Source organism: Ammospiza nelsoni, chromosome 4 (assembly GCF_027579445.1).
Source record: "Ammospiza nelsoni isolate bAmmNel1 chromosome 4, bAmmNel1.pri, whole genome shotgun sequence".
Lineage (NCBI taxonomy): Eukaryota > Metazoa > Chordata > Aves > Passeriformes > Passerellidae > Ammospiza > Ammospiza nelsoni.
The window spans coordinates 58,448,570-58,475,993 of record NC_080636.1 but is presented as its reverse complement, the minus strand read 5'-3'; the positions used below and the strand labels follow the sequence as shown (position 1 = coordinate 58,475,993).

Here is a 27,424-nt window from a genome sequence, read left to right as displayed (position 1 = left end):
TCAGCCAAGGGTTTTTTTCCTTAAAGATATTTAACTAAACAAGAAAAACAATGGAGCTCAGATTTATTGTGCAGCTGGGTCTTTCTGCACCAGTGATAGATGAACCTGCAAAGGTGGAACTGAACTGTTTTAGTTAAGCCAAAAGTCTGTCTGCAGAAATTCTTGAGCTGCTCTAACAATGCAAGCAATGGTCTGTTCTCAGCTGCTGCTCTTTTGCCACGTGGAGTGTGCCCCAGAGTTGTGTCAAAGGCTCCATTATTCTGACAGTCTCTTTGCATTTTGATGTTCTCCCAAAATATACTCAGGTTTTACTGGTCTTACTTATGTTTACCTAATGAGACAGTGTGCCCATGTACTAAACATTTACTTTCAGAATATGCTTTCTGTAAAGTTTGCTGGTGTAAATGAGCTGCAGGACAGGCTCAGACTCCATACACTTAACTTGCAATGCCTGTATTCATTATCTGTGTTGCTCTTCCACGCTGACACTCAGACACTGAAGGATGTTGTTGAACTTTTCCATTCTTCAACATACCTAAGGACTTTGTACCCATTCCAAGGCTTGTGTTTATTTTTCTGTACAGAACAGTGCTGTTAATCAGCTTTGAAATGTTGTTAATTGAAGGTTTGATTCTCAGCCTCAACATAAGCCTCATCATAGTCTTGGGGTTTTTTAAGTAACAGACTGTCTGAGCCAACAGTAGTGCTGTACCTCCTGTTCCACAAACTGCTAATCTTGTAAAGCTAGGAATAATATTATATATATATTTAGGTTATTCAGTTTCTCTAGTTGTATTCTGGATGGGCTACAGAGAAATGTCGAAAGTTGGAGGCAACTTGCTAGCCAGTGCAATTGAGTGCAGGCACATCAGCACAAAGCTCAACACAAAGAGGACTGAGTGAATTGTTTCATGCTGCTCACATCCCTCTAATCCATGTGAGCTGCTTACTCAGTGAACAGGCAGCTTGAAGCTGTCAGGAATTGGAGCCCTGCTGTGCCTTGGGGGTGTGGGACATTCAGCCCCAGAGCTCAAGACTGCCCATCTATATCCCCCTTATCAGGCCTGGGGATATTTGCATTGAGCCAGGAAAGGAATAAAGATCTTCCTCCTTTCCCTCCCTGTTCCTTTGCCCCCAACAGAGGGAACATAGGCTTTGTTATCAGGAGGAAGATGGATGCTACCTCCAGATTCTTGGAGTTCATCCCTGCCATCCCACTCCTGGCAATACTTACAGCCTTCCTGCCCCTCCCAAGCCAAAACTGTCTCTTTCTCTGGAGGGAGGATGTAAAAGCTTTAGAAAGATGATGCCAGTGAAAGTTAACTGCAGACAAAATAAAAAGCAGTTTAAAATTGCCTCACTGTCTGAAGCTGTATTCCCTTTTCTCCTGTTTCTGTTGTAGAAAGAGACTGCACAAAGCTCCCTAGGGGTTGATGCTGATTTTTATATGGCTGTTGTTCAGGTGCTCTGGTGATTAGCAGCAAGTAGAAAGGCATGACATCAGTTAAAGCTTCCTCATAAGAGCTTTATAATCTAAAGTTAGACAAAAGATCTAATGGAAGGACACTTATAGGATATGGGTCAGACAGTGCTGAATGATGATCAGGTATTGCTGAGGATTTTGTTTGTTTTCTAATGTGTTGTAAGAAAACACTGAAGAAATAAAACCCACCTTGAATCTGAAAGGAAACCAGAAATAACACACTCAGTTTGTAATGCTCTCAAAACTGGGGAGGGAGCACAAGAAGGAATAAGGAGGAGTGGAATTAAGGACAGAGCAATATAAGGAACACCTGAGGTGGACATGACAGCACTATTCTATCTTCTCTATGCCACACAGCCATGGCACCTTCATCCCTTCCAAGCATTGCAGTGAATCCTTCCCAGCAAAATGGCTGTGAGGAGGGATGGAGGGCAAGTTTAGGGGGCTAAAAAGAAGAAAAACTGCTGGCTTGTACAGGAAATTAGGAGAAATAGCACAGCCAGAAAGTCAGCTGTTGTGAAATCTGTAGTTTACCATACTCAAGGGAAGTCTGCTCACATTGCAACATGCAGTCAGTGCAGCTGCTTTCTCTTTTCATGGGTCACAAGCACGGCTATTGAGGGCCGGCCACAGGAACAAGGATGGGAAAGCTCAAAGCTCAGCTGGTGCTTAGGGCAGCAGATGTGACTGCAAGCACTGAGTGCTGCCTCCTCAGGTCATTTTGTGCTGGGGACATCTGATCCCTATTGGTCATTTGAAGCACCTGTCCCTTACAGCCCCTGTACAAGACAGCCCACACAGCTTCAGGTGGCACCAGGCACAGGCGATGCCATGGTGGACAGCAGTTTCAGGGCTAGTGCTGCTCTCCTGTCATCCCCATACAAGTCTCTTTGAGCCACTCAGACTGAGGGTGATCACAGGCACATGAATTCTGGAGTGGAGTTTTTGTTGCAGGCTTCATGGGTGTCCCCTCTTTTTCCTTTTCAGGTAACCAAAAACGAGCGGCAGGTGATGAAGCCGTTGTATGACAGGTATCGCTTGGTCAAACAGATCCTCTCCAGAGCCAACACCATCCCCATTATTGTGAGTAGAGCACTCTTCTGTGGGGTATTTCTTTGGTTTCAAGCTGAGGAAGCAGGAATCACCACACTTTTGCTTACAACACAATCACTGAGGCTAAGTCCCAACCTCCCTTATTACTCAAAGATCAAGCAAATGAGTGATCAATGACACTTTACACTGAAGTTGGGCAAAGCTGGTCAAGGAACTTTAGTGCCCACCTGTGAGCCACGGGGAACATCACGCCTTGTATTGTTTCTTCTCTTTCCATTGGGCTGCTGCAGTTATTTCATCCATCCTCTGTTTGGTACAGCCTCACTTCTTTTTCCATACCAACCCATGCTGAGCTGTAGGTCTTCCATGCTGCTTGGTTCCACAGGGTTGTAGGTACAGGGTTCCTGTACACAGCACACAGACTTGAGTAGATCCCACAGGAGATGCCAGGTGTGTCCTTGGATGAAAGAAAAAGCCCTCAGTTTTCTAGCACTTAATTTGTATTAAGAGATCCTCTAAGTGGTGGATATTCCCTCTTTCAAGGTGGTGCTTTACCACCAGCAGGGAACTCAATACACCCCTCTAGGGAGAAAATTCACCTTTTTTAATTTTAGACAATTTGTGTAGTCCAGTTTTTAAAAATTAATTAATCTAAAAAACCCACACAGAATACTTCAAGCCTAACTATGGAAAAGAGTTCTTTTATCAAAGTTCCTGTTTACTCTATCTGTCGTGTATGAACTTTTTTTTGCTTTTCCTGAGCAGTGCTCATGTCCTGCCCACTTTCTGTAGACGGCCAGTGAAGTGAATTGGCTGGCACAGCATTACCCACTGCAGTGTCACTGAGGGGTGGGGCTTTTTTCTGCAAATGCTGGGAGGTGTTCCTGGTCCTACATTTAAAACAAATAAAAAGCTGTTCCTCCTGTAATATGCAAAATAGTCCCCAAAATGTGTGCTGTGAAGACAGTGCTGGCAGTCGAGGAGGAAGCTGTGTAGGTGTGCATGGGCAGCATAATGCAAAGCTGTCAAAGAGAGCCCAGGTCCTGTTAATGCACAAAACTGAAAATCCATAGAGGCTAGCAGAGGAGAGATGAGACTGTTTTCTTCCCCAGTCTTCTGAGTGAGAATAGTGAGAGGCTTATAGAGAGACAGAATGCATTTGAAAATCCATCTCTACATCAGTAGGTACTTCAGTGGGGAATCAGGCTCCTGGAAAGCAAATCTGGAGAGCCTGTCTGAGCTTACCCTGTAGCTCTGGAGAGCCAGCCATTGGGCTGGGGATTATTTTCTTAGAGCCTTTGCATCATAGTCACTACCCAGCTAATAATCATCCAAGTTTCTTTTTTAAAACAGATTGGCAGTGGTGTCCTTTGCTAAGCAGCATCCTGAGAGAAAACAGCCCAAGGTTCAGGGGTTTGCCAGGCCTGTTTTTCTTCCTTGAGAAAGCTATTTCTCCTGGTGGTCCAGCAATGAGCTGGGAGTGTGTGGGTGAGAATGAGCTGAGAGCAGGTGGTGGAGGAGAAAGGGGTTCACAATGTAACATACTTGTTAACACCTGTCACAGGGTTCCCCCTCCAGCAAGCGGAGAAGCCCTTTGCTGCAGCCAATTATCGAGGGCGAAACAGCTTCCTTCTTCAAGGAGATAAAGGTGAAGACCTCCAGCTGCTAACTAATTGCTCAGTTTGCATCAACTTTCCCCTTATACCAATGAAACAGAATGGTTGATTGATTTTTTTTTTCATCAGTGTTGATTTTTTTGCAGTGTCCTCCTGAAAAATCAGTAGCTGCTTTAAGCCTCGCCAATTCTGATCAAATTCTTCCCTTGTTGTAGATAAGACTACAGTGTTTCCTTGGCTTTGCATTCTTTCCTATCCTTGTCCCTTCCCCTCCATCTGTACATAATATATTTTATTTTGCTTTAAAAAAAATTACAAAATCGCAGTTACCCGTGTACCTTGCTTTTTTTCTTGCTTTCCTCCTTTCTTTTAAAAGACACTAACTTGTTTTGCAGTAGTTTCTCTCACTCCCAGGCTCTGTGGCTTGCTCACAGCACCGTGGCAGGAATGAGCTCTCACAAAACTAACCCTCGCACGTGGAGCCAGCCAGGGCACTCACGGGATCCTTACCTGCTCCCCTCCACTTGTTTTATCCAGGCTCTTTTTCACCACCTTGTGCAGGGCCTTTTTAACTTAATGAGGATGGAAGTAAGAACAGCTTGGTTCTGCTAGTTGATGCTTGGTCAGGTTTGGATGGCAGGATTGTTGTGTTTCTTCTTGTGCTGCTGTGGAGTAATAATTTGGGGTGGGGAGGATTGCTGTGATACTGGGCCTTCCCCTGAGGAATAAAGTCCAGCAGCAGACCAGGACACACAGCGTGGAGCTGAGCCCTCCCTTGCAATGTAACAAGGGAGAGAGGTGCTTCAGCACATTTGGGTCATATTTCTGTTATCCAGCCAGAGCTTGGTTAGATGTAAGTACTGCAGACTTAGAGATCCGAGGTGATTGAGTGCAGTGGATTGTATATTAATGGACTATTCAAGGCACATATTCTTTAATACCAGATTGCAGATTGAAGATGTTAAGCTGCTGTTTGGAAGCTGGTTAATGATCACTGAGCTTCTTAGTATTTTCTAGATAACTGCTGGATCAAACCTGCAATACTGGTCTGGTGGGGAGTGTTTTTGTTTGCTTCTGGTTTTTTTTGTTTTAGTGTGTCATTTTTCCCCACCTCTGCTTGCACCCAGTGTGAGAACTTAGAGCTGTCAATTATGGTGATCTCTGATGGCCAGCACGGGCTGGAAACCAGTCCTGCAGGGAATACAAACCTGGAGGGGTTTCTGGAGAAGATTTAGATGACAGCCTTAAGCCTGCTAACATGATGTGCCTATTAACACTTAAATGGGGCTTTGTGAAGCTGCACATGGCAGCATTATACTGAACTACACTCAGAAGTAAAGAGAGGAAATGAGCAAAAGGCCCCAAAACTTAGCTCCTGCATAGGTCCACTATGGGCAGGGAAATATTTGACAGGCTGCTGACGGTGTCAGTATTTGTGTGTTTCTGGGTGAGGTTTTCTTGAAGCATTTGGGATAGTTGACTAAAAACTTGAAAGGTGTTTTGAGGTGACCTTACCAAACATTTTGGTACAATATCTTGGATGTTGTGTTGGAAAAATCATTAGGATTCTTGCTTTGTGGGAGTGCCGATGATGGGATACTCTGGGGATGTGACATTTGTAACTCTGGAATGCCTCATGATTGCCTGACAATCCAAGCAGGTGCATGATACATGAATCTTGTGTATGAAGATCATTCTGGTTCAAGGTATAAATGTTGCTGCAGGTTTAATTGAGGTTCCTATGTGAGACTTTAGAGGGAAGGCCTTAGAGGGCCTTTTCTGTTGGAGTTCTGGCTAAGAATCCTTTTAATTCACCCCTTCCTATTTAAGAGCAAAATTATTTTAGAGGTCTTGTGAGAACCAGATGCAGTGTGTTGGCTCTGAGGTATAAATGAAAATTCTGCTCTTTCTTTTCCTCCTGTGGCCTCCCATGGCAGGAGGCTGGCTCCTGAGCTGCTTGCTGGCTCGGGCAGTGTGCGGTGTCTGCAGTGAGGCAAGGCAGGCTCATGGGTATCTGTGAGGAACTTGTGTCAGTCCTCAGGAGCAGCTTGGTCACACTGTTTATGGAAATTGTCCCTTTGCTTTCAATCCAGGAGCTCTCCCACAAAAGGGCATGGGAGCTCCTCCTTTGTTGCCAGAGAGATTCCTCTGAAGCAAAGTGTGCTGCTTTCACTGCTTAGACTGACTTAGCAAATCCTGCTCAATGGCACAGCAGTACCTTTGCTCTGCTGCAGCCCTTCCCAGCCTGGGCTGGGTGGCACTCCTGGGGACAGGGAATGGCAGTGAAAGGTGGTCTCCCCTCCCCATTTCAGCCTGGAGTTGTTGGTAGGGCTTAAGAAGGGTACGTGGCTGCTGGTTTGTGCTTTCTGTTTAAACTGTACAGCTGATGTCTGGAGAAATGGGTCTCGTCTAATCATGTGCTAAATATTGCTTCAACTTCCACACATTCCCTGCAGATTTTCCTGAGATGCATTCAGACTTCTCTATATCTTTTGTTATTATTGCTACTAAAAACTTCTTCCCAGATAATGTTTTTTTCACTCTGCAGTCTCAATCTTGGTTGTAATTTTCAGCCTGTGACTTTGCAATGTATCATCATGGCCTAGAGCTTTAAATTAAAAAGAAAACTCTGGGCAAACCATAATTTAATTTAAATGTATGCATTTATAAATCACTGAGGCTTTAATGGGACTAAGCCAGGTCTTGCTGTTGCCTTCTCCCTTTTTGCTTGAAATATGGGACCAGTCTCTTAGGAATAGTTGAACTATTCACAAGGAATCACATGAAAAAACAAATCAAGAAAATGTCTGCTTTTGATCTCGGTGCTACAATATATTTTTGTCTAGAAGACTTAAGTGATGTTAGCCCCCAAAAGCTTTTAAAGATATTCATGTTCTTAGATCCTTCCTGGCTAGAGTTACATGGCTGTAAAATAAATACATTTACAGACACATACATACATATTTGAGAGATTTACTGTCCGTGCTGGCATTTGCTGCTTTCTCTAAGTAGCCTCTTTCCTTACATTAAGGTTGAAAACTGCCTTCTAGAAATGTCTCTGTACATAAGAGACTGGGCCTCATTCCCTGATAATTAAAATTATTTCTGGACAGTGTCTCAGGACAAGCCCTACTTTTGAGAACACAGTGAACTGGTGAATACCAAGTGCAGCAGGGACTTTCAAATCTCATGCCTGTAAATTTTTTTTTTTTAATTGGAACACAACCAATTCAGTGTGCATTGAGGAAATGGGAAATTGCACTGTGCAGAGTTTCCAGTCCAGTTTTTAGTGTATTCCAGCAAAATGGTCAGAGCTAATGTTTGAACATGTTAGCAGGAGCAGTCCTTTTACAGTCAATCATTTCCCACATTTGGGTAATTGTAAGACTCATCTGAGCTCACTGGTATCACTGAATGAGCATTTGAGGTCTTGAATTCAGCCATTAGAGAGAGCTGTTGAGCTGCATCTTTAGAGAAAAAATTCCATATTTTAACAAGACAGTCTCTATGCTGGGAAATGTTTGCAGGGAAATGCAGAGGATGGCTGGTGTGCTTTGGACAATATGTGTAACGTCTGTAAATGGGTTCCTTTTTGTCAGAATACACAAACTAAACAAAGCAACATGTTGCTCTGAACCCCAGATATTTTTTTTTTCTCTCAGTTGTGTCGCTCTGGGTCTCCTTAACCAATCTGAGTTTGTGGTGGCAATTTCTCTGTCATGCTTTGGTTCTAGGGTGTCTTACTGATGGTCTTCTGGTGTCCTGTGTATTGCTTGGCAATTGAAGTGTTTGCTCGCCTTTCCACTTCTTGTTCCTGAGTGCATGTGGTGAGAGGAGCCTGTTCCTGAGAAGGGAAGCAATAACCTGTCTTGTTGTGGGGCTGCTCTGTCCCTGTGTGTAGGAAGAAGAGGAGGGCTCTGAGGAGGACAGCAATGTGAAGCCAGATCTCACGATTACCATAAAAACGGATTTCAGTGTGCGCAATTTCTTGGATCAGCTAGAAGATGATGCTGACGGCTTTGTTTCCCCGGTGGATGATAAGATACCATCTAGGAGCAGTCAGGATATGGGGCTTTCAAATCTCCATGAAGCATCCATGTATGTTGAATTCACAGGCAACTACAAAAAAGTTATTTCTTGCTAAAATAATATTTTATTTGTCAGAAAAGGGTTTTTTTTCTATTTATGATCTGAGCCAGATGTTTTCATGTTTCATTTTTAAATGCAATAGACCCTCATAGAAAGGGTTTGGAAAGAAACTACCTTGTTCTGATACTTAGCTTATGCATCTTTGTATTCCATCTCTAAATAGTAACTCCACCAGTGGCAAGCCTTTATCACGAAAACCCTGCACTCCAGAAGGTTTTTTGTGTTTTGGAGAGGTCAAGTGGAAGTAGCTTTGCTAGTTTCAAGTGCAAACACGTGGGGGTGGTAGCCCTAAGTTGTGACCATTGAATTTGATCCTATAAAAGTCACCAAACCCAGACCCATCTGCAGGAGAAGAGGAACTTTCATAGAAGTTAGTGTTAAATTGTGAAGTGCACACTTGACCTCCTTAGAAGCTGCAGCTTAAGACTATGATGATTTTGCTGAATTAAATTCAGAGAGCTTTTTGTTTTAAGTTATGTGGGGCTGCCAAAGCTGCTTCCAGGAGCAACTCCATTGCTTGGCATATGTACAGCTAAATGTCTGTAGGTTTACTGTGTGTTTCCTGTTTTTATTGTGTACTATGGATAATCTCATTTATTTTTAAACCAAACAGCCCTGAACTGGTAGAGCAGCTCCAAGAAGTCAGGGAAGAGAAAAAGCGAATCCGAAAAAAATTGAGAGACTTTGAAGATAACTTTTTCCGACAAAATGGAAGGTAACAATTTCTCAGCTGCTTCTCTGTTCTTCAGCTACTTTTAATCTGTTTTGCATCTTTTTTCCGATCTCAAAATACAGAAAGTTACCTGAATTTAATATTATGTATTTCTTCTTCACAATCATTATCATTGCTTTACCCACATTTAGAATGGTGGAAGAGTTATTCAATGTTAAAATAACTAGTTTTTTTCTGTAGTGATTTCTGTCCCATTCTTGCTTGTCTGTGAGGTATTCAGATGCTAGTTTTAGCAAGTATTTCTGCTTTAGTGTAACTTGTTTTATTATTTTAAAATATGTCCCTCATTAACCAGCTGATAGAATGTTTTCATATACTTATACTCTTAAATTATCTTGTCTGTTTCTTGCTACCAGCCATCATCCTTAGGGGCTTTTGTAAAATCACTGAAAATTTAGAACTTTCCTGTAAGCCAAGAGCAGTCTGATCAAATACCGTCTTCCTTTTGCATGAGTGTGTCTGTTCATGTTAAGTGCTGTGGTGCCAAGACAGGGGAGGCTGTATTTTATTTTGCCAGCCTCACAGGCTGACACTCAGATGGCTCCTGAAGTGTTTTCCAGCTGTTTTGCAGAGCTGGTGATTTTAGGGAAGCAGGGCAGGTTTCAAATAGGATTTTGCATTTGGAACTGTGGAGTTGTGCTCAGCCTCAGCACACAAGCATCCCACACTTTGTTGGAGGAGATGGTTTGCCCCTTTTTTTATTTGTTTGTTTTTTTCTCTCAAAGGATAAATGTTTTGGTCTTGTTCCCTGATCAGCAGCAGGGGAGAGGAAATGCTTTGTAGGGCTTGTTGATGGATAGAGGGTGGGAGGCTGCTGAGGGAGGCTTCATGTTACAGAAATCCTCATGATCTGCTTTCACTCCCACTAGGAATGTGCAGAAAGAAGACCGCACTCCCATGGCTGAAGAGTACAATGAATACAAGCAGGTTAAGGCCAAGCTGAGGCTGCTGGAAGTCCTGATCAGTAAGAGAGATATTAGCTCCAAGATCATGTAAAGGAGGAGATTGTTTTTGCCAATAAACAAAGAGGAGAGAGCACCAAACGGACAAATGCATGAAGTGGATGCAGCGGGAGCCTGACTGGGAGAGCTGAGGAGCTCCCTGGGAACTGAAGGGTCATTCCCAGAGGTGGGAGAGGGAGGAAAGGTGGATTTCTGTAACTCTCTACATTTGCTGTTGCCCACTGTTTCTCCAGGCCTGATGCCCAGAATGGAGTTTGCCAGTGTAGGAGACACAACACTGCGCTCAGTGACTGCACTGAAGGGATCCTTCTGTATTGATTTGCTTACAGATCCTGTAATATTTAGAATATCAAAGCCAGCCATGCTGTTCTTTTTTCCCAGGATATTATAGCAAGAGGCAAAATAGGATTAATAGTAATGAAATCATCAAATAGCTTCTATTTGAGTTGAACAGACAAGTGCCCTGACCAATCTTATGTTAAGGCACCGATCAGGCAGCACCAAGACTGTTCTCTTGTAGCTACAGTAAAGATTTGCTCAGACTTTTGACCTGTTTGGAGTCCAGCATCTTCTGTTGCTCTAGAGAAATGCTGTAATAATCTCCTGGTCATCAGCCAGAGCTGGTGTGAGTTGCAGTTTTGCCCAGGCTTGAGTTGGGTTTTCTGCCCATGTTTTTGATGGCCGATTCAACCGGAGTAGAAGGAAGTACCTGCATGTTCGGGATGGTAAAGAAAATGAGCCATGGAGCCAATGTTCTTACCAGCTTGTTCTGCTTGGAGGGTGATACTGAGACCTGACCACATTTGGGCAACAGGGAAGAGAAGAGGTTTTAAAAGCTGTAAGTCAGAATCCCTTGGGATTTTGATGATTGGTTAAATATTGGTGTCAAATATGTGGTAGATATCTGGAGGACCCACCCCATTAGTATGTGTGCTTCATCATGATACAGACACCTGAGACCAAGCTGAACAGTCTACACAGGTGTCCCACAAACTCACTCACCTAAATTTTCTTCTTTTGTGCACATCACCCCTGTGTGGGCGGCAGCAGCAACACTGATGGTGGCAGCAGAGGATGGGCTTTTCTTCCCAGAGGATACTGCAGGCAACTGAGAGCATGGAGCTGTGCTCTGCCTGTGGAAAGGGCACCTGAATGGAGTGCAAGCTTTGACAATTTACTATTTCCAAATTTAGGACTTTCAAAAAAGAAAGTCCTGGGACACCTGATTCAGGTGTGTCAGTTTGAAAGACAGGTATCTGCCAAGAAAGGCAGGACCCTCCCTTGGAATGTAAAATGTAAACCCCCTCCCTCCGAATTATTACAATTTTTGAAATTAAGGGGTTCTCAGGCAGAGATGTGAAGATAAGAATAACAGTTCTTTACTAGTGTGTAAAATAAAGCAAACAACAACACAGCATTAACACCAAACAGAACCCAGAACCCAGTCCCAGCCCTCTCTCAGCCGCAGGCGCTTTCTCGCTGGGTGCAGTTCCTGGCACGGCCGGCAGGGGCGCTGCTGGCTCCCGGCGGGCAGGGCAGGTGCGGTGACTCCCCCGGGCCTGCAGGGGGCGCTGTGCTGTGAGCTCAGGGAGCGCGCGGTGATGGCGGCTCGGCCCACGCGGGAAGGGAGGGAAGAGAGAAGAGAGGCTTTGCTCCACAAACCCTGGGGCAGCCAATCCCAGTGCCCCAGCAGGACTCTGAGAAAATGATGAGTGAAACAATCCCGGGGTGGTAGAGGAGATGTATCAGAAGCTATTCTGGAGCTGTGGCTGGAACCATGGGCAGGCAGGTGGTGAGGGGCTGCAGTGCAGTGAAAGCTCAGAGCAGTGCCAGAGAAGCAGCCAGGGTGGGACAGAGGAGCCCAGTTCCCAGCAGGGCAGAAAGGGGAGAGCTCAGGATCCTAGGCACCTGATCAGATGGGAATAGGTCCTTCTTTTAGTGAGGTAAGTGTTAATAAGGTCCCACTTCAGTGACTGCCCTCACAAGCAGAAACTCACCCCAGGAATGAAGCAGCAGCTCTGGGCTGGGCTCTGGTGGTGACAGTGAATCCTCCCCGCAGTAAGCAACGGCTTGACCATCCTTCTTTGATGCTGAGAGGGAGAGAGACCAGCCACTGCCCCCACCCTTTATTTGCTCGGTTCTCAGGGTTTCTCTGCCCCTTGGAGAGAAATCCGCCCTAGATGAGAGAAGTGCTACCAGATATCCGAGCTTGGCCACTTTGTTTTTCTTAAATAACATAAGTACCCAGTAGTTAATGTTTCTTAGCAACTTATGGGAAAAATTCTATAGGTAAGAAGGAACAAAAGAAAATGAACCTAACCCCCAACAAGGTGTTCACATCAAACAGGTGCTGCCTGAAGGAGAGAAAGGCCCCAAGTTCAGGGACACTGAGTCACTGAGGGCTTACAGTTCCACCATCCTGGGACACCTGGGCTCACTCTCCCGCTCCAGAGGCTTATGTGCACCCCTTGGTGTGCCCTGAGCCAGGCTCCACCCTGATACCCAAGGGAGGGCACTTCTGAAATGCTTTCTTCAGTTCCCCAGGGGATCATTGCCAATGTACAGAAGCCAATTAACCAAGATGAAATCCAGTGTTGATTGTAGCCAGGCCTCATGCATGTCACACCAGAGGAGCCAAAAGGACTCCCAGAACAACTTCTCCCCCTTCCTTCTTTATTAAGGGCAAGTGGGTTCACAAATATTTGTATTTAGTTTGTGGTACTTATGTAAGGGTACTTTATCCCCTTTCACTTGCTATATGTGGTGTGTGTGTTGTTGCCAAAATTGCTTCTATTTTGGTCACTTCGGGATCCCTTGAACTCTTCCAAAGGTGGTCATGGGCTGCATGTGCCCTTTGCTAGTCAGAGTGGGTGTCCTGGTTTAGGGCAAATTGCCCCAACTGGTTCAGGAAAAGATTTCCTTGGAGAAAAGTGGAAAAAACCTGTTTATTTAATAAGCAAAGCATCAACAAACGTAAAAAATGAACAATACCAAACAATAAAACCTCTTCTTGTTCTGAAGTGATGGCAAATTCAGAAAGTCATTTTTGTGGAGTGTAGTTCAGCTCGCTGTGTGTCTCTCAGTCCTTCTGGCGCTGGAGTGCAGCATCCCAGCCCCAGTGGGCCACAGGCATGAACTCCCAGTGTTCTTCTGAGATTTTGGTCCAAAGCAGTTTTGAACAGTTCCAAGAAAAGGAAAAGCCACAGTCCATGGAACTTCTTTGCTTCAGCTAGCTAAAACTAACTAAAAGCAAAAGAGAGCTCTGTCCCCCATCTGTTCTGCAGCCAGCACAGTCCAGGAGCAGGATGTGGGGCAGCCAGTGCAGCTTCTGATAACTGCGCTTCTCCTGCCACCCCCTTCACTCTCAGAACCCACCTTAAAGGTGTAGAACTTCATACCCAGGTTCATAAATAGAATACAAGCATCATAAAGTCACCTCAGGACATGGGGTAATGCAGAGATGTGCTAGTGAAAGCACTTGGGATGGGGACTCATGGCTTGGTTTGGTTTTTTATTAATTGCAGAATTGCCTGTTCCATTTAAAACCAGCAAAGACTGAATTTTGTATTTCCAAACAGTCCAGAGGACTTGTGTGGTGACCTAGGGCTTAGATTTTCAGAAGTGCTGAGTTCCCATCTCCTGCGATGGGATCTCCTCTGATCCTTGGGGTGTCTTAACTGGGCTGACAGATTGGATCAAAAAATGCTATTAAGAGAAGCCTTCAGAAACCCCCGGGGCAGCAGATCCTAGTGCCCCAGTAGGACTTTCAAAAGCAGCAGGCTGGGCCATCAGGAATGAGCAAAAATCCCAGGGTGGTAAAGGAGATACGTCATAAGATATTCTGGAGCTGTGGCTGGAACCGCGGGATGTCTGGGCAGGCAGGGGCTGCGGGGCTGCAGTGCAGTGAAAGCTCAGAGCAGTGCCAAAGAAGCAGTGAGAGTGGGACAGAGGAGCCCGGCTCCCAGCAGGGCAGAGAGGGGCAAGCTCAGGATCCTGGGAACCTGATCAGATGGGGATAGGTCCTTCTTTTAGTGAGGTAAGTGTTAATAAGGTCCCACTTCAGTGACTGCCCTCACAAGCAGAGACTCACCCCATGGCAGAAGCAGCTCTGGGCTGGGCTCCAGCAGCAGCAATGAATTCCCTTCCCTAAGCAGCAGCTCCAACTGTTCTCCTCTGAAGCCAAAAAAAAAAAATAGCCCCAGCCCTGCCCTTCACCTGCCCAATTCTCATAGTATCTCTTTCCTAGGAGAGAAACTCCCAGATAAGAGAAAGGCAACCAGATGCCCTCCTCCCGTGAGCTTGGCCACTTACTTTGTTTTTCTTAAGTACACAGTTGGTAATGTTTCCTAACAACTTATGCGAAAAGATTCTGTAAATAAAAAGGAACAAAAGGAAAGAAACCTATCCCCCAACACTGTCCTTCAAAATCTGTGTCACTGAAAGGGCAGGTTAAGTCCTACAGAGACCTCTGAGGCAGTTGAGGCCAGCACACTCTAGAATGTATTTTTCAGCTTGGCTGCCACAAGCACAAGAATCTCTCCAGTCTTTTTCTGCCAGTTCTCTATGTCCTTGGAGACACCACACCAGAGCTCTCTGTGGTGAGGTTCAGCATTCTCACAGCATTCTCACACTTCCTCACCTCTTTTTGTTGTTCCTTTGTGCTGTGCTGGAGCTCAAATTTGTCAAAAAAAGGCCCAGGCATCCCCCAGGTCAGAGTCTACCTTCACTGTGCGGTAGAACCACACCCCGGTCTTGGTTATTTTATGCTCACTCCAGAAAAGCTTGGCCACAGCCAGCAGGACATATGGGTCATGTTCACACCTCCTGAGAGCATCCACACTCCTGGTCCTTCGTTGCGGTCGCACTTTGAAGAAAATTGCTTCTGATCACAGGATTCCTGAATTGGGGCACTCTTGCAGGGCCTTGGCCATCAGACCATTGGCAATGTTCTTCAGCCCAGCTCGGTACTCCAAGCGCACAGACTCCAACCACAGGTCTGGATTCTTTGGATTCTTCAGGCGAGACTTTTCCAAAATAGCTCTTGCTCTAGTTAGCTGCCAAACTTTCTCCTCCAGCCTGGACAGCAAAAGCCACAGGGGTATGGAATGGGGGCACTTCTTCAACCCTTGATTATAAACCTCCCGTGCTTTCTCTACCAGCTCTTTTTGTTCTTCAATTTGTCCTTTCATCATTCACAGTTTGGGGAAGCTGTCATGGTGCTTCAGAGCTTCCTCACAGAGCTCCTGGCCTGCAGCAATGTTCCCAAGCACCCATTCCAACTTCACAGACTTCATGAAGACCCTTGCTGTGGGGGCACTGCTGAGAGCCTTAGCCAGCAGCCTCCTCGTTTTCATACTCACAGTTCTCTGACTCGAGCTTCACAGCAGCCAGCCAGATCTCTTTGCTGCTGGGGTTGGCATGGAAGGCCAGGGCCAAGATGTGCCAGCTTCTGGCTGCTGGCACATCTGCCAGCCACTTGGATTTGGCCCCCATGAGCCACAGCACCTCTGCTTTGGGACAGTGAGCAACAGCTCTCTGCAAAATAGCCTCCAAGGATTCCCTGGTTCCATGGTTCTTTTCAAAGTAGGCTGCTCGCAGTCACACACTCTTCTTGCTTGGGAAGACTTGCAAGGCATAGGCATAAATGGCTCGGGCACAGTCCAGGGCATTAAGAGTAACACAACTGTCTGCACCTTCCATCCAGGTGTGTTTCTGATCTTCTTCCTCGACCCCAATCCCAATCACAGCTCTCATGATTGCCTGGCATGTGGCCACACTTCCAGCTTTATCACATTCCTTGGCGTCCTGCACCTACTGCTCCCTGTTGATTTCCACACTATTAGCCCTGAGAGATATAATGGCTCTGTCAATGATTTTCTCCATCATCTGGGTATTTCCATTGGCTTCCTCCAGTTTGGCAGCAGTAATCCAGATGTGACGATCCATTGGGATATTCTCCCGGGCTTTGTTAAGGACTTCACAAGCGTTCTCATACATCTCTAGCCTTGCCAGTACCAGCCACAGTTCAACACTGGTTGGACAGCACTCCACAGCCCAGCTCAGCATGATCCTGGCATCCTTGGGTTCCTCCAGCTCCACAGCTGATTTCCACAAACGCACTGAGTTTGGAACATACTTGAGGGCTTTCCTAAGGACACACTTCTTGGCATGGATGTCTGTCTCCAGCTCTGCTGCTCTGATATAGATCTGCAGACTGTGGCAGGTGCCATGCAGCCTGGGCCTCAACAGCCTTGGCTGTATCTCCTGGCTAAAGCTGTGCAGCTTCCAACCAAACATCTTCACTCTTAGGGCACATCTCTGCTCCTTTCATGATAAGGTTTCGAGCCACCTGGAGTTTGCCAGTGACCTCTTCCAGTGGGGCTGATGCTATCCAAGCTGGTGGATGATGAGGATTGGTCTCTTGGACAGATTTCAGGAGCAAACGGGCCTTTTTGATATCATTGATATCTCCTCTGTGTGTAGGAATCATGGAATTCAAGTCCATCAAATATCCTTTTGGGTCCACTACAGTCTGGCCATTCACAGAGTCTGTCACCTAGCCTCATACCCATCAAGGTGTTCCTGGCTTGGCCAATCTTCCTCATACCCAATTCACCTGTCCCAGGTGTCATCAAGCCTGGCATCATTCCTCCTGGCTATGGAGTATTCAAACCCCCTGGATATGGAGTACTCAGTCCACCAAATTGGGTCTATGGCATGGGTCCATGGAAGTGTGACTCTCCCCTGACTGCAAATGCTTTGCAAAGAAGCTGTCAGGGACAGGAGTCAGCTTCTCATAACGAGGATTCCTCTGCCGCTTGTTCCTGGCATTCCCAACCTTGGGAATACACAGCCACTCCTCCTCAGTAACTTCCACTAATTTCCATTTTAAGTCTGAGAACTGCTGTTGTATTTTGGGTCATTCCATAGAGTACTTTTCTAGTTCCTCTTTTTCTTGTTGTTCCCTCCTTTCTTTCCTGCGTTCATCCATCCCCTTATCCAAAGCTGCATAAACAGCATCTGCTTCTTCATCATCTTTCTCATAGGGGCCGCTTGAGAACAGGCTCCCAGCGTAGCCATTGAACTCATCGTAGTTGGTGTCATTCAAATCCCCATGATCATCATCTGCTGTCTTCTGGTTCTTCTCCATCTGCTCTCCCAGAATTCTCTTGCTCAGTGGGGCGTGCCAGTCACCCACGGGGTCGCTGGCATCACGGGCAGGGCCAATATCAGAGCGGGTGGTGAAACCCATGGCTCCACGACCCAGACCTGACAGGTACCCCAGGGGCACGGGCACACCCAGGAATGGCTTCCTCTTGTTGTCCATGATGGTGGTGCTGAGATGAGACCGAAGGCAGACCAGAGCAAAGCCAGGAGAGGCAGCCAGGAAAGTGGCAGCAGAAGCAGCAGCAGGAGCTAACTCCCTTCTCCAAACAGCATCTCTGACCACCCTCTAAAGCCCCGAGCCAGCAGCTGCCCCAGCCTCACCCTTTACCTGCCCAATCTCTGCCCCTCAAAGAGAAACTCACAGATAACAGATGTGCAACCAGATGCCCTCCTCCCCTAAGCCTGGCCAAGTCTTTTGTTCTCCTTAAGTACCCTGTTCTTCTGAAGAACCCAGTCATTAATGTTTCCTAGGAACTTATGTGGAAAAAATTCTGTAAGTAAAAAGGAACAAAAGGAAAGAAACCAAATCCCCTGTGATCGTTTGAAAGCAAACCAGTGGGAGACCCCAAGTCAGAGCCACAATTTACTAGGAAAATTAAAATAGAATGCAGGAGTACAAAAGCAGTGACAGAGTCAGAATACAACCTGACATCCTGTGGGTCAGGGTGTTAGTAGCAGTCCAATTGGAATGGTGGCTGCAGTCCTCCTGGAGTGACAGATGTGGTTCTGTTCAAACAGTGATCCTGTGTTTTCCTCTGAAGGTCCAGTGGTGGTGTAGCCTGGTTTTCCTCTGGGAATTCCAGTGGAAAAAGGCTGCTTGTAGTGCTCCAAATATCAGATTATATCCAGGCAAGAATGCTTGGCTCCTCCCCTGGGTGGAGCATCTCACAGTGGGAGGATGTGATTTTATCAGTCACGCCCTAAGGCTCAATGGGCCATTAACAGAACATACCCCTGGAGGGAGAATGGTTTGTGGAAGAGATAAAGAACACTGCCCCACCTGGTTTTAACAGTTGGTTATAGCATAGATACTTTTGGTTGCATCTTGCATTGCAACCTGAGACACCCCCAACAGCTGGGTTTTTCCCCTGACAAATCTTGATAAATGATATGTAGGGAACAGTCCCTTTTACTTTTAAACTGATGAGATTGTAGCATTTTCTGATGCTTAGTTACTGCTGTTTACATGGTATATTGCTAGAATTTCAGATAGTTTCTATGAAATGTAAGTACAGTTATGCACTTTAGAGAGTTTATATTTTTGAACTTTGAAAACTAAAAGTAACAAAACCTATTAGAAGAGATTGTACATTAAAAGAAAAAAACCCCGCAGCTAGCCATCTCTCTTTATGAACTGTTCAAGTCCTTTCCTGTGGTAAAAACAAAGCAAAACTTCAGCTGCCTCCTTGTGAAGGGAACTGCTAGAAAAGGTTATCAGAAATAAGTGAATTTTGGAATTCCAATCCTGGAAATACACGCGCCAGTGCAGAACTTTGTCCTGGCTTTGCAGATGCTGTGACTCCGCTCCCAAACCTGCACAGGAGGACTCCTGAGCACTAAAACATTGTCTTTATCTCACACAGATGATTTAACTTCCCACTGACCACAAATAGCCAGAAATTATGTTTGCCCCGGCACACCAGGTCAGTCTAAGCAAGAGCTGTGCGTTTTGTTTGATGATTTGCCTGTGCCAACATCAGTGATTATTGACTGGAGAACATTAAACACAAGACTCTGCTTTTTAAAAGGTGTGAAATACTGTACAAAATTGTACTTTATGAGATATAAATAAGCTGTTTAATGTAAGACAACCTCTTTCCATGTCACTAGAACAAAGCTGTCTGCTGGAGGATGGCAGTAGGGTCTGTTGGGCTTCCCATCCACGGGGCAGCTTTGGACATGTGTCTGTGTTACCACATCGTGGTATAATAAATCATTAAAATGCAAATGCTGGCCATGAATGAGTCATGCACCAAATAAGACTGCAGGAGTGAAAGACAGAGGGAAAACCTGTCATTCTAACAAGCTGCATTTGGTTCTGTTTACTCCTGAATAAACAGTTGAATAATGGACGTTTCTGTTACAGGCAGTGACATTAAAGCATTTTTCTTTTAATCATTCTGCTGATACACTGGTTGTTACTTTTGGTGTGTGGCAGTTTCAGAGGGTAAGTGCTGCCAGCCATCCTCCTGCCTGAGAAGCTGTCTTTGGAGCTGTTTGCAAGTCAGTGATTGACTGCTGCTGCCCAGGTGAGAGCTGGGCAACCAGACCAAAACTGTTACAGGTTGAGTAAAAAAAAAAAAATGTCTGCAGGGAGAAGTACAAAATGAAATGTCTGGAGAAGCACAAAGTGACCCACAGGTGGTAGAAGGGGAGTAAATGGGACAGAGTGAGCCTGGTGTAGCACAATTAAGCAGGATTTCCTGGGCTCCTCCTGTTTCTCCCTCAGGTGTTCACCAGGGTTTTGGTGCCTTTGACTGCCACAGCATGTGGTGTCAGAGGCCCTTTGCTTGGGGTGGAAGACACAGGAATTGCCTCTGTGAGTCCAAATTGGACACCTCACCTCACACCCCCACTGCATGTCTTGGTACTCTACATTTGGAAGATTCATGGAAAAAGCTCTTGACCTTGGAGATTGGAGTGGATTGACATCTCCAGCTCTTGGAGAGGGCAGTCAAGTTTTACCAACCTGCATGGTCACTCACAGCATGGAGAGTGGAACACTTGCTGGACCTTATATGGTCAGCAAGTGTATGATCCTTGTGCTTCCCTTTGGACACCTGCATGCAGGGAGCCAGCTCCTGGAGTAACAGATATCAAACAACACATAATTTTGCAAATAACTTGGTATATAGCAAATACTGGGGTTGGCTGAGTGCAGAAGCCAGTAGCTGTGGGGGCCTGACTGAAAAAAAAAATTGTTAATAATGCCTTTTCTTCAGACTGCATTTGGTGTACAAAAGCAACTTGGGAATGCATTCCCCAGCTAATGACATCTCAGTGACTCTAGGCTCGGGTCTGTTTACATGATTTATGTAAAAGTAACTTCAAACTGAATCAATCGTGTCCTTTTAAACATAAATAGATTGAAAAACATTATGTGTATGCTTTGTGTTTTGTATAAAACAAGAAAATACAACTATTTTGACTGCAGGTGTTTGGTGACAGCTTCTGTTCTGTGTGGGATGCTGCCAAAGATGGCTCAGCCCAATAAAGTGGCTCAAAGTCCTCAGCAGCCCTGGCCCCTCCTGCCTCCTCCTCCTCAGCTGAACAGGGCTGACACTTGCTACTGGAAATAGAGATATCTGATGTATAAATATACACACATTTTGCATTTATATAATATATAAAACATATGCACACTTACCTCTGTGTTATCTACAATAATGCAACCCACTACATACAAAACATAGACTATACACACTAGATACAACAGTAGCTAGACCTTAAACAATAACACAGGTCACACAGTAATGAGCACACATTGCACTGTATGTAAGAGGATTTGTGCAGACTCCTGTGTCTACACATGATCCATCCACCTAAACAAATAAATATGTGCAATATATGTGCCTAACCACATATGCATTGATGGAATGACTGAAGGCTGGTCCCAAGTCCAAGCTCTTCCTTGGAGGACTTCCCTTTGTCTGAGACAGGACATGGGGAGAGGCTGCTGTGCTGTTGGCTGGAGCAGCCTCTCCTTTGCTCCCTGACAGAGAAAGGCAGCCACTCCATCAGAATTAAACATCAAATTTATTGCATAATACTGTACTATGTACACACACATCGAAAATAAACATTTGATATAATTGTATATTTGTCTTCAATGCTGCATTAGAAAGAGGCTGGGGGCTCTCAATGTAGCCCACAGCTCGTCTTTAAAAAAAAGAACAATCCAGAAGCCTAAAACCTTTTGTTACGAGGTGCAAAGTTCAATACTGTAAATTGAACATGGTGCATAAATACTATGTCCTAATAACAAGTCAATGTCAAAACCACCCTAGGCTTAAAATGAGATTTACATCAAGATCTGAAAAATGGCATGGGAGAAAGGAGAAAAATCATTCAAACTTCACTTAATGGGGCAGTGAGACTGAGGAAAAGAGGACAAAAGCTCTCCAATCATACAGGATAAATTTAGGTAGAGATTTTTCTACACTTTCAGTCTAATTCACAGAGATTGTCCCTCAGGCCCCCTGGCAAAACAGCTGCCAAGTGACAGGGCTGTTCTCAAACAGCAAAGTAATAAACCTAACTGCAAAGACCAAATCAATCTCCAGACAAGGCTACCACTCAAATGGGGATCTCCTACTCCTTTCTTTGACCTGACCTGATGAGACTGCAGAGACTGCACACACCTCCCACGCTCACACACCCCTGCACTCACACATCCACACACACAGCTCCTCTGGACAAAGGTGGCAGCAGTAAAAGCTGCCATCTCACCTGGCATTGGAGTAGCAGGGCTGTTGGGATGGAAAAAGAGGGCAGCCCACCCACCCAGGCTGCAGACTTGCCAGGATAGAAACACAACAGGAGGGAGGCATTTAGAGAAACCTGCTGTGATAGGCAGGGTTTGTCCTTCCACAAGCCTGAACACAAACCCCGCTCCAGAGGGATTCTGAGGCTTCTTTGAGGAGCCTGAAAACAAATTTCACGACAAGTGAGAAAAAACAAGCCAACCTCTGTAAACTACCATATTTCCCATGAGACATCTTGGTGCAAACAGATGGAACATCACTAATGCACCGCTCTGGAGTCACAAATGACATCCCAGCCCAGTACCATCCACCAAGGACTGAAGGGCAGAGGAGATATTTCCATTCAAAGCAAGCAAGAACCAGCTTGCATTTAAAAAGGGAGGGAAAAAGGGTGGGGGGGAAATCACAGCTTTTCAAAGAGGAGATCGCTATTTCATCCTGTTTCAACCATACCCTAAATGCAAAGGACATCAAAATATTTAAACTGAACTAAAAGAAGAGGTAAGAGTGTTTGTGTATGAGGGCAACAAAAGCAAACTACAAGGAATTGCCAGGAGAGCAGTGATGTCAAGTTGGAGGGGAAACAACAGAAATGCCCACTGAACTGGTTTGGTTCAGTAGAAGAAAAAATTCAAAAGCAAGAGCCTCTCCCTGCTGGCAGCATCAGGCTGAGACTGCATCATCTCTATTATTATTATTATTACTTATATTTACCCACCCCTCCAAAAAAAAAAAAAAAAAAAAAAAAAAAGAAAAAGAAAAGAAAAGAGAAGAGAAGTAGCTCAGATCTATTCCCTTACAAAAATAAATCCCAAGCCCATCGTTCTGCTGCTCAGCACCCAGGAGTCCGTGCCAGCCCCGCAGGGGGGTCAGGCCAAGCTGAAGCCCTCGTAGTGGTCGATGGCCTGCACCAGGCGGGCACTGAGGATCTCCTTGCTGCTGTACTTGGGCAGGTCCAGCAGGTTGTAGCAGGTGTGGGCCACGGGCAGGTACTGCTCCCCGCTGGGCGTTGACTGGATGATGATGCGCAGGCTGGACATGCCGTAGATGGGGATGCGGTCGCTGCCCGTCAGGAACACTGCAGAGGCACAAGGGACAGCTGAAGGACCTCCCATGGGGGCTGCATCCACAGAAAGTTCAGCCCCACCTGCCTGGAGGGGCTGAAACCCTGATTGGAGTCCATGCAGCACCTGGCAGGCACCCAGGGGAGCTGCAGCACAGTGCCAGGCAGGAACACTGGCCTTTACCCTTCCAGATATCCTTTATCCTTCCACAGAATCTGAGTGGCTGAGGTTGAAGGGACCTCTGGAGGTCCTTGGGCCCAACCCCATGCTTAAGCAGGACCACCTAGAGCCAGCTAGGTGGCCAGGAGAGAAGGGAGAAAGTCACAATAGAGGGAAGCCCCAGTTCTGACTAGTTGATATTGTCACTGATGCTGGATGACCCAAATCAATGCAATGAAGCTCTGCAGCCACTCCCACCCAAGTCTTCCAATTCCAGGAGATGCTGCACCACTGCAGGATACTTACAGAGAAATTTCTTCTTCTTTTCCAAGGGAAATTCATGGAAGGTCTCCCAGAACATTCTCACAGTTGGGTGTGTGGCAGTGTAGTCTCCCTTATAGACAGCGCTCTATTAAAAACCAAAATACCACATTTTCAGCTGGCAGCAGAGAGCAAAGACTAAGCAGAACCCAGACCTGATCTCTTCTAGTATCTGACATCAGATCTGTGCCTGATAGCTTTGAAAGGGAACACAGGATGGGTGATGGCAATGGCATGCATGGCTCAAAGACCTGGCAAGGGCTCTGTGGCAATGTGAGGAAGGCAGACATTAGCCTTCTGCTTTTCAGCTAATTACAAGTGTGGAGAGCAATTCTGGAATGCCTTTTCACAGGCTGAACTCATGAACAGGATCACACACACTGCACTGTGAGTGACTTACTCATCTACAGATTTTGAGAGGATACAACCCTTTCTGGGTGTCCAGATTCCCCTTTGACCCCTTGTGTAGTTTTTGCCCTTGTGCAGTAGTTTTACTACAGGTGTAGACCCTTTGTGTCCTCCCTTTGGTCACAGATTTCATCCCTAAAAAAAGCAGATTGAAGTCCTTTCTCCCTTGTCCTTCCTCATCCTGAATTTCATCCCTGAGTTTTATCTGTAGCATGCCAGCACAGTGAGAAACTTTTCATGTGAGTGACAGCAAAGTGCACAGGGAACATGAGAAAAAAAAAGCATCATGGCTTATCCCATCTCCTGACACAGACCAATGCCCACCTCATGCAACTGCTCAATCCTGGTCCTGTGCAAAATAAAAAACAGTACAAGAGGGAAGCTTTACCTCCTCCAGTTCCTCCCAGTTGTAGTTGCTGTTTCCAACTATCATGGCCCTGAGCTCTGTGGGCTGGAAGAGTTCCAGGACCTTCCCTCCACACACTTTCAGGAAGCCAGTAGAAAAGGCTGTGTACCACTCGTGGATGGAGACGTTGAAGATGTAATTTACATAGGCTTCGACAAATTCTTCCCTAATGCATGGAGAGAAAGCAGGCACAGGAAAGCACTTTTAATCACATGTCTAAGCAGCAGCACTGCCAAGTTTTCCTGCCTGTGCTTGTGAAGTGTTTTACAGAGTCTCCAGCAGGCTCAACCCACTGCCCTCCTCTCACCAAGTCACTGAACATGGACAGAGTACTCAGCAGCAAGTGCTACCGTGTGTCTGCTCACTCCCTGGCAGTGGTGGCATGGGAGGTCCCCCAGGCTCTCTGCCACCAGTAAAGCTGAGGGGCTTACAACTGGAAGAAACATTTTGGCCATTGGTGGAGTTCTCACCACATGTGCTATGCAAAAGCAGTGAGGGACAGGTGAGAAAGTAAAAAGGAAATAAGGAAGCAGACTAACAAAACCAAAAACCTGGACTAAGAAATCATATACCAAAGGGGGAGTTATTTTCCAGTGCATTTATTTTATTTTCATTTTCCCCATAGTCACCTGAGCATTAGGGAAATTCAAGCTGATTAAGCACTTAACTGTTGCTTAATTCCTCTCTGGCTGTTACAGTCATGAACTCTGCATCAAGAGCATTTTATGAACTCCAAAGGAGAAAGGGAAAATGCAGGCATTTCCTACTCTGCACTTGTCAGTTACAGCAATCCTGTGCATTCCCAGTTCCCAATGAACTTTCCTCACATGGGAAGGGCAGTGCCCAAAGACATGCACACAACAAACTACTCAGGCCACAGGGTGGCAAATTGGTCCTTGACCTCTAAATGTAGAGGTGGAGGAAGTCATTAAGCACTGTAAGGTAAATTGAGAGTCATGTCTAGACTTGGATTTATAGGTTAGCTAGAGTTCAGAACTCCAGTCAGGATAAAGCAACTGAATTTTGGAATGTTAAGCTGGTGGAACTACACACTAACCTTTCTCCTTAAGGATTTTCTTCCATTGTTTCTTATCCTGACTTAATAAACAGTTCCAGTAGTTAACCCTGGTGCTGTTCCCAAGTGTTCTCAGCTAACATCTTTGTTCCTTTGTACTGGATGGCATACAGTAAAAAAAAAGGCAGGTTTTCTTTTGAATGCATATGCCCAACCCCAAAAACCTAAAGGGTTCTAACACTGGCATTTTTTATCTTTCCTTCACTGTTGCAGGGGTCGATTAAACACTCCTCTGTTTTACCTGAAGTCCATCTCCTCTTTGCAGGGAGACAGAAACCCCTGTGGGTTTGGCATGGAGGCAGCTCTTTAGCTATGTAATTGCACCATTTTGGGCAGTAGCAAATTAGCTAAGAAGTAACACAGATAAAGCTTTTGCTATAGCAATGGCTTCAGACACATTCAAAACCCTTTTAAATAATCAGATTAATAGGAAATTACTTCATCTCCAGCCTTGCCAGCAAGGTCTTCAGCAATCCTAGTACAAGTCCCCAACCATGCTGCTGAGTAGTCACTGGATCACAATGTTTTGCTAGCAGAGAAAGAATGTGAACACTGCTTCAAGTAATAAAGGCACTTGTAGAAATCCAATTACAAGATTATGGGAAGAAAATAGTTCAGCAGCTGGACAAAAAAAAGGTGGGGGGGAATAGTAGCTGTGCTAGTAATAACTCTGGGTGTTCAGTCAAATGGAAAGGGATCCAAGTACAGCAGGTCTTTCTGGCTGTGATCAGGGATGGGAGTCAGGCCGTGCCCAAGGAAAGTTTCCGGCTCCAGAATCAGGAGTACAAACAAGTCTGCCAGGCTCAGTTTTGGTGGTTACATACAGTTCCCTTCCTCTGAGCCATCAGGGGTCAAAACCTGGGCCAAAATCATGTCTCCCATGTCTACTTAAAATGAGAAAAACTACCAAGGGTCTATACAGAGGCCTTTTATAGGGAAGATGTCAATCCAAGTGCACAGTACATTTTCCAAACACTGGTGGAAAGATGATGAAAACTTGATTTTTGTTCAAGTGCCACTAGTGCCCAGCAACTTTTGAGCAACTGGTCTTAAAATTTGCTCACAGTGACTGCCAATTAGCCCCCACGTTTCCCTTCAGCCAGAGTTTCTGTGGCACATGACTTCACCACGAGCACGAGTCCATCCCCACAGGTGCCCCACTTGCCTGTTGTCCTTCTGCACCAGGATTTTATCTCCATCTTCAATCAGGTTCTTCTGCTCTGTCACACCATAGCTTTCCCTGCAGATCTGTACAAAACCAGGAAATTAATCTTACCACAATTATTTTCCAGGCCATGTGCCTATAAGAAAGACAGAGTCCTCTCAGACAGCTGAGGACTGGCATGTAAAGGGTGGGCCAGAGAAAATGGTATGTGCAGAAACTTCTGTTCTCTGCTCCCAGTACACTGTGTGCTTTACCACCCACCATCACCTACATCTGCTGTTGGACTGCTATTAAGCTGAAATGTGAACTTAGAAAGGAATAAAAATTATTTTATGTAAATTTCCTGGGGAAAAAAACCCAGGAGATTGGTAACTAAAAAATAACTGGTTTTAACTAAGCTCATGAGTTCTGGCAATAAAAAGGACTCCCTTTTTTAACAGAAACTCACTGGGTTAATTCATCCTCTCTCACTGGAAGAATAAATGACACAGACATTTTCCTGCTTTTGCCAGCCAAGGATGGCAGCAGTACAAACCTACACTGTGTACACTAATTGGTTACCTAAAAAGAATGCAAAACGGTCATGGACAAAAGAGGCCCTTATGTGTGATAAAGAATTTGGAGAAGAGTTTCTTTTGTTACTTTAAAGGTATTCTTTTTTTATACAGCCTGCATTACCATCACAATGGCCTCATTGTCTCATCCCAAGTTACAGCTCCTGCTGCAGGAGACACAGTCAGATGCAGGTCTGACTCACTCCAGAGGTAAATTTGATCTAAGAGAGTTTGTGTTCTCTCATTCATGCAAAAAGGAAATGGGCACCACTCTCCTTACTCAGCAAGGTTCTTCACAGTGTGGAGCAGTTTTATGGTACCTTGTTTTTACCCCAGGGCAGGCCTTGGGCAGAGAGTCAAAAAATTATCCAGATCAAGATGAACCCATCACTCACAACCTGTTAGAGCACCAGGTCTTTGAACAGTGACAACAAGGCTATTTTGAAAACAACTCAGCTTGGTCTACTTACTAGCTCAGTTTTTAGGACCACATGCATACAAAAGAAGAAGGGAGTTGACAGCAAGAAACATTTTAAGATTTGCATGGGCTCTGTGCTATAGGCATTTGGAATCAGCCAGAATATACATGAAAATATAGATAGGCTTCAACTGTACCACAGAAATC

The 27,424-nt window shown here is 45.4% G+C and overlaps 2 protein-coding genes and 1 pseudogene across 8 annotated transcripts in view; 1 reads left to right on the top strand and 2 right to left on the bottom strand.

Moving 5' to 3' along the window:
- FAM13A (family with sequence similarity 13 member A) overlaps positions 1–10,545 on the top strand; it is a 115,679-nt gene extending 105,134 nt beyond the window's left edge. For 6 of the 7 annotated variants that reach the window (XM_059470123.1, XM_059470129.1, XM_059470128.1 and 3 more), the window contains 5 exons: positions 2,471–2,566; positions 4,101–4,184; positions 8,054–8,250; positions 8,915–9,016; positions 9,904–10,545. In XM_059470123.1, coding sequence (XP_059326106.1) covers positions 2,471–2,566; positions 4,101–4,184; positions 8,054–8,250; positions 8,915–9,016; positions 9,904–10,030 — 606 coding nt within the window. In that variant the 3' untranslated portion in view covers positions 10,031–10,545. The remainder of the gene's footprint in view (positions 1–2,470; positions 2,567–4,100; positions 4,185–8,053; positions 8,251–8,914; positions 9,017–9,903) is intronic. The other variant, XM_059470125.1, reaches the window with a different exon arrangement.
- Positions 10,546–14,489: 3,944 nt separating this feature from the next.
- LOC132072114 (pre-mRNA-processing factor 6-like) lies at positions 14,490–17,323 on the bottom strand (annotated as a pseudogene).
- Positions 17,324–20,900: 3,577 nt separating this feature from the next.
- HERC3 (HECT and RLD domain containing E3 ubiquitin protein ligase 3) overlaps positions 20,901–27,424 on the bottom strand; it is a 44,821-nt gene continuing 38,297 nt past the window's right edge. Inside the window, exons 22-25 of the mRNA XM_059470131.1 lie at positions 26,246–26,328; positions 23,988–24,171; positions 23,177–23,279; positions 20,901–22,725 (exon numbers count right to left, since the gene is read on the bottom strand). Coding sequence (XP_059326114.1) covers positions 22,517–22,725; positions 23,177–23,279; positions 23,988–24,171; positions 26,246–26,328 — 579 coding nt within the window. The 3' untranslated portion in view covers positions 20,901–22,516. The remainder of the gene's footprint in view (positions 22,726–23,176; positions 23,280–23,987; positions 24,172–26,245; positions 26,329–27,424) is intronic.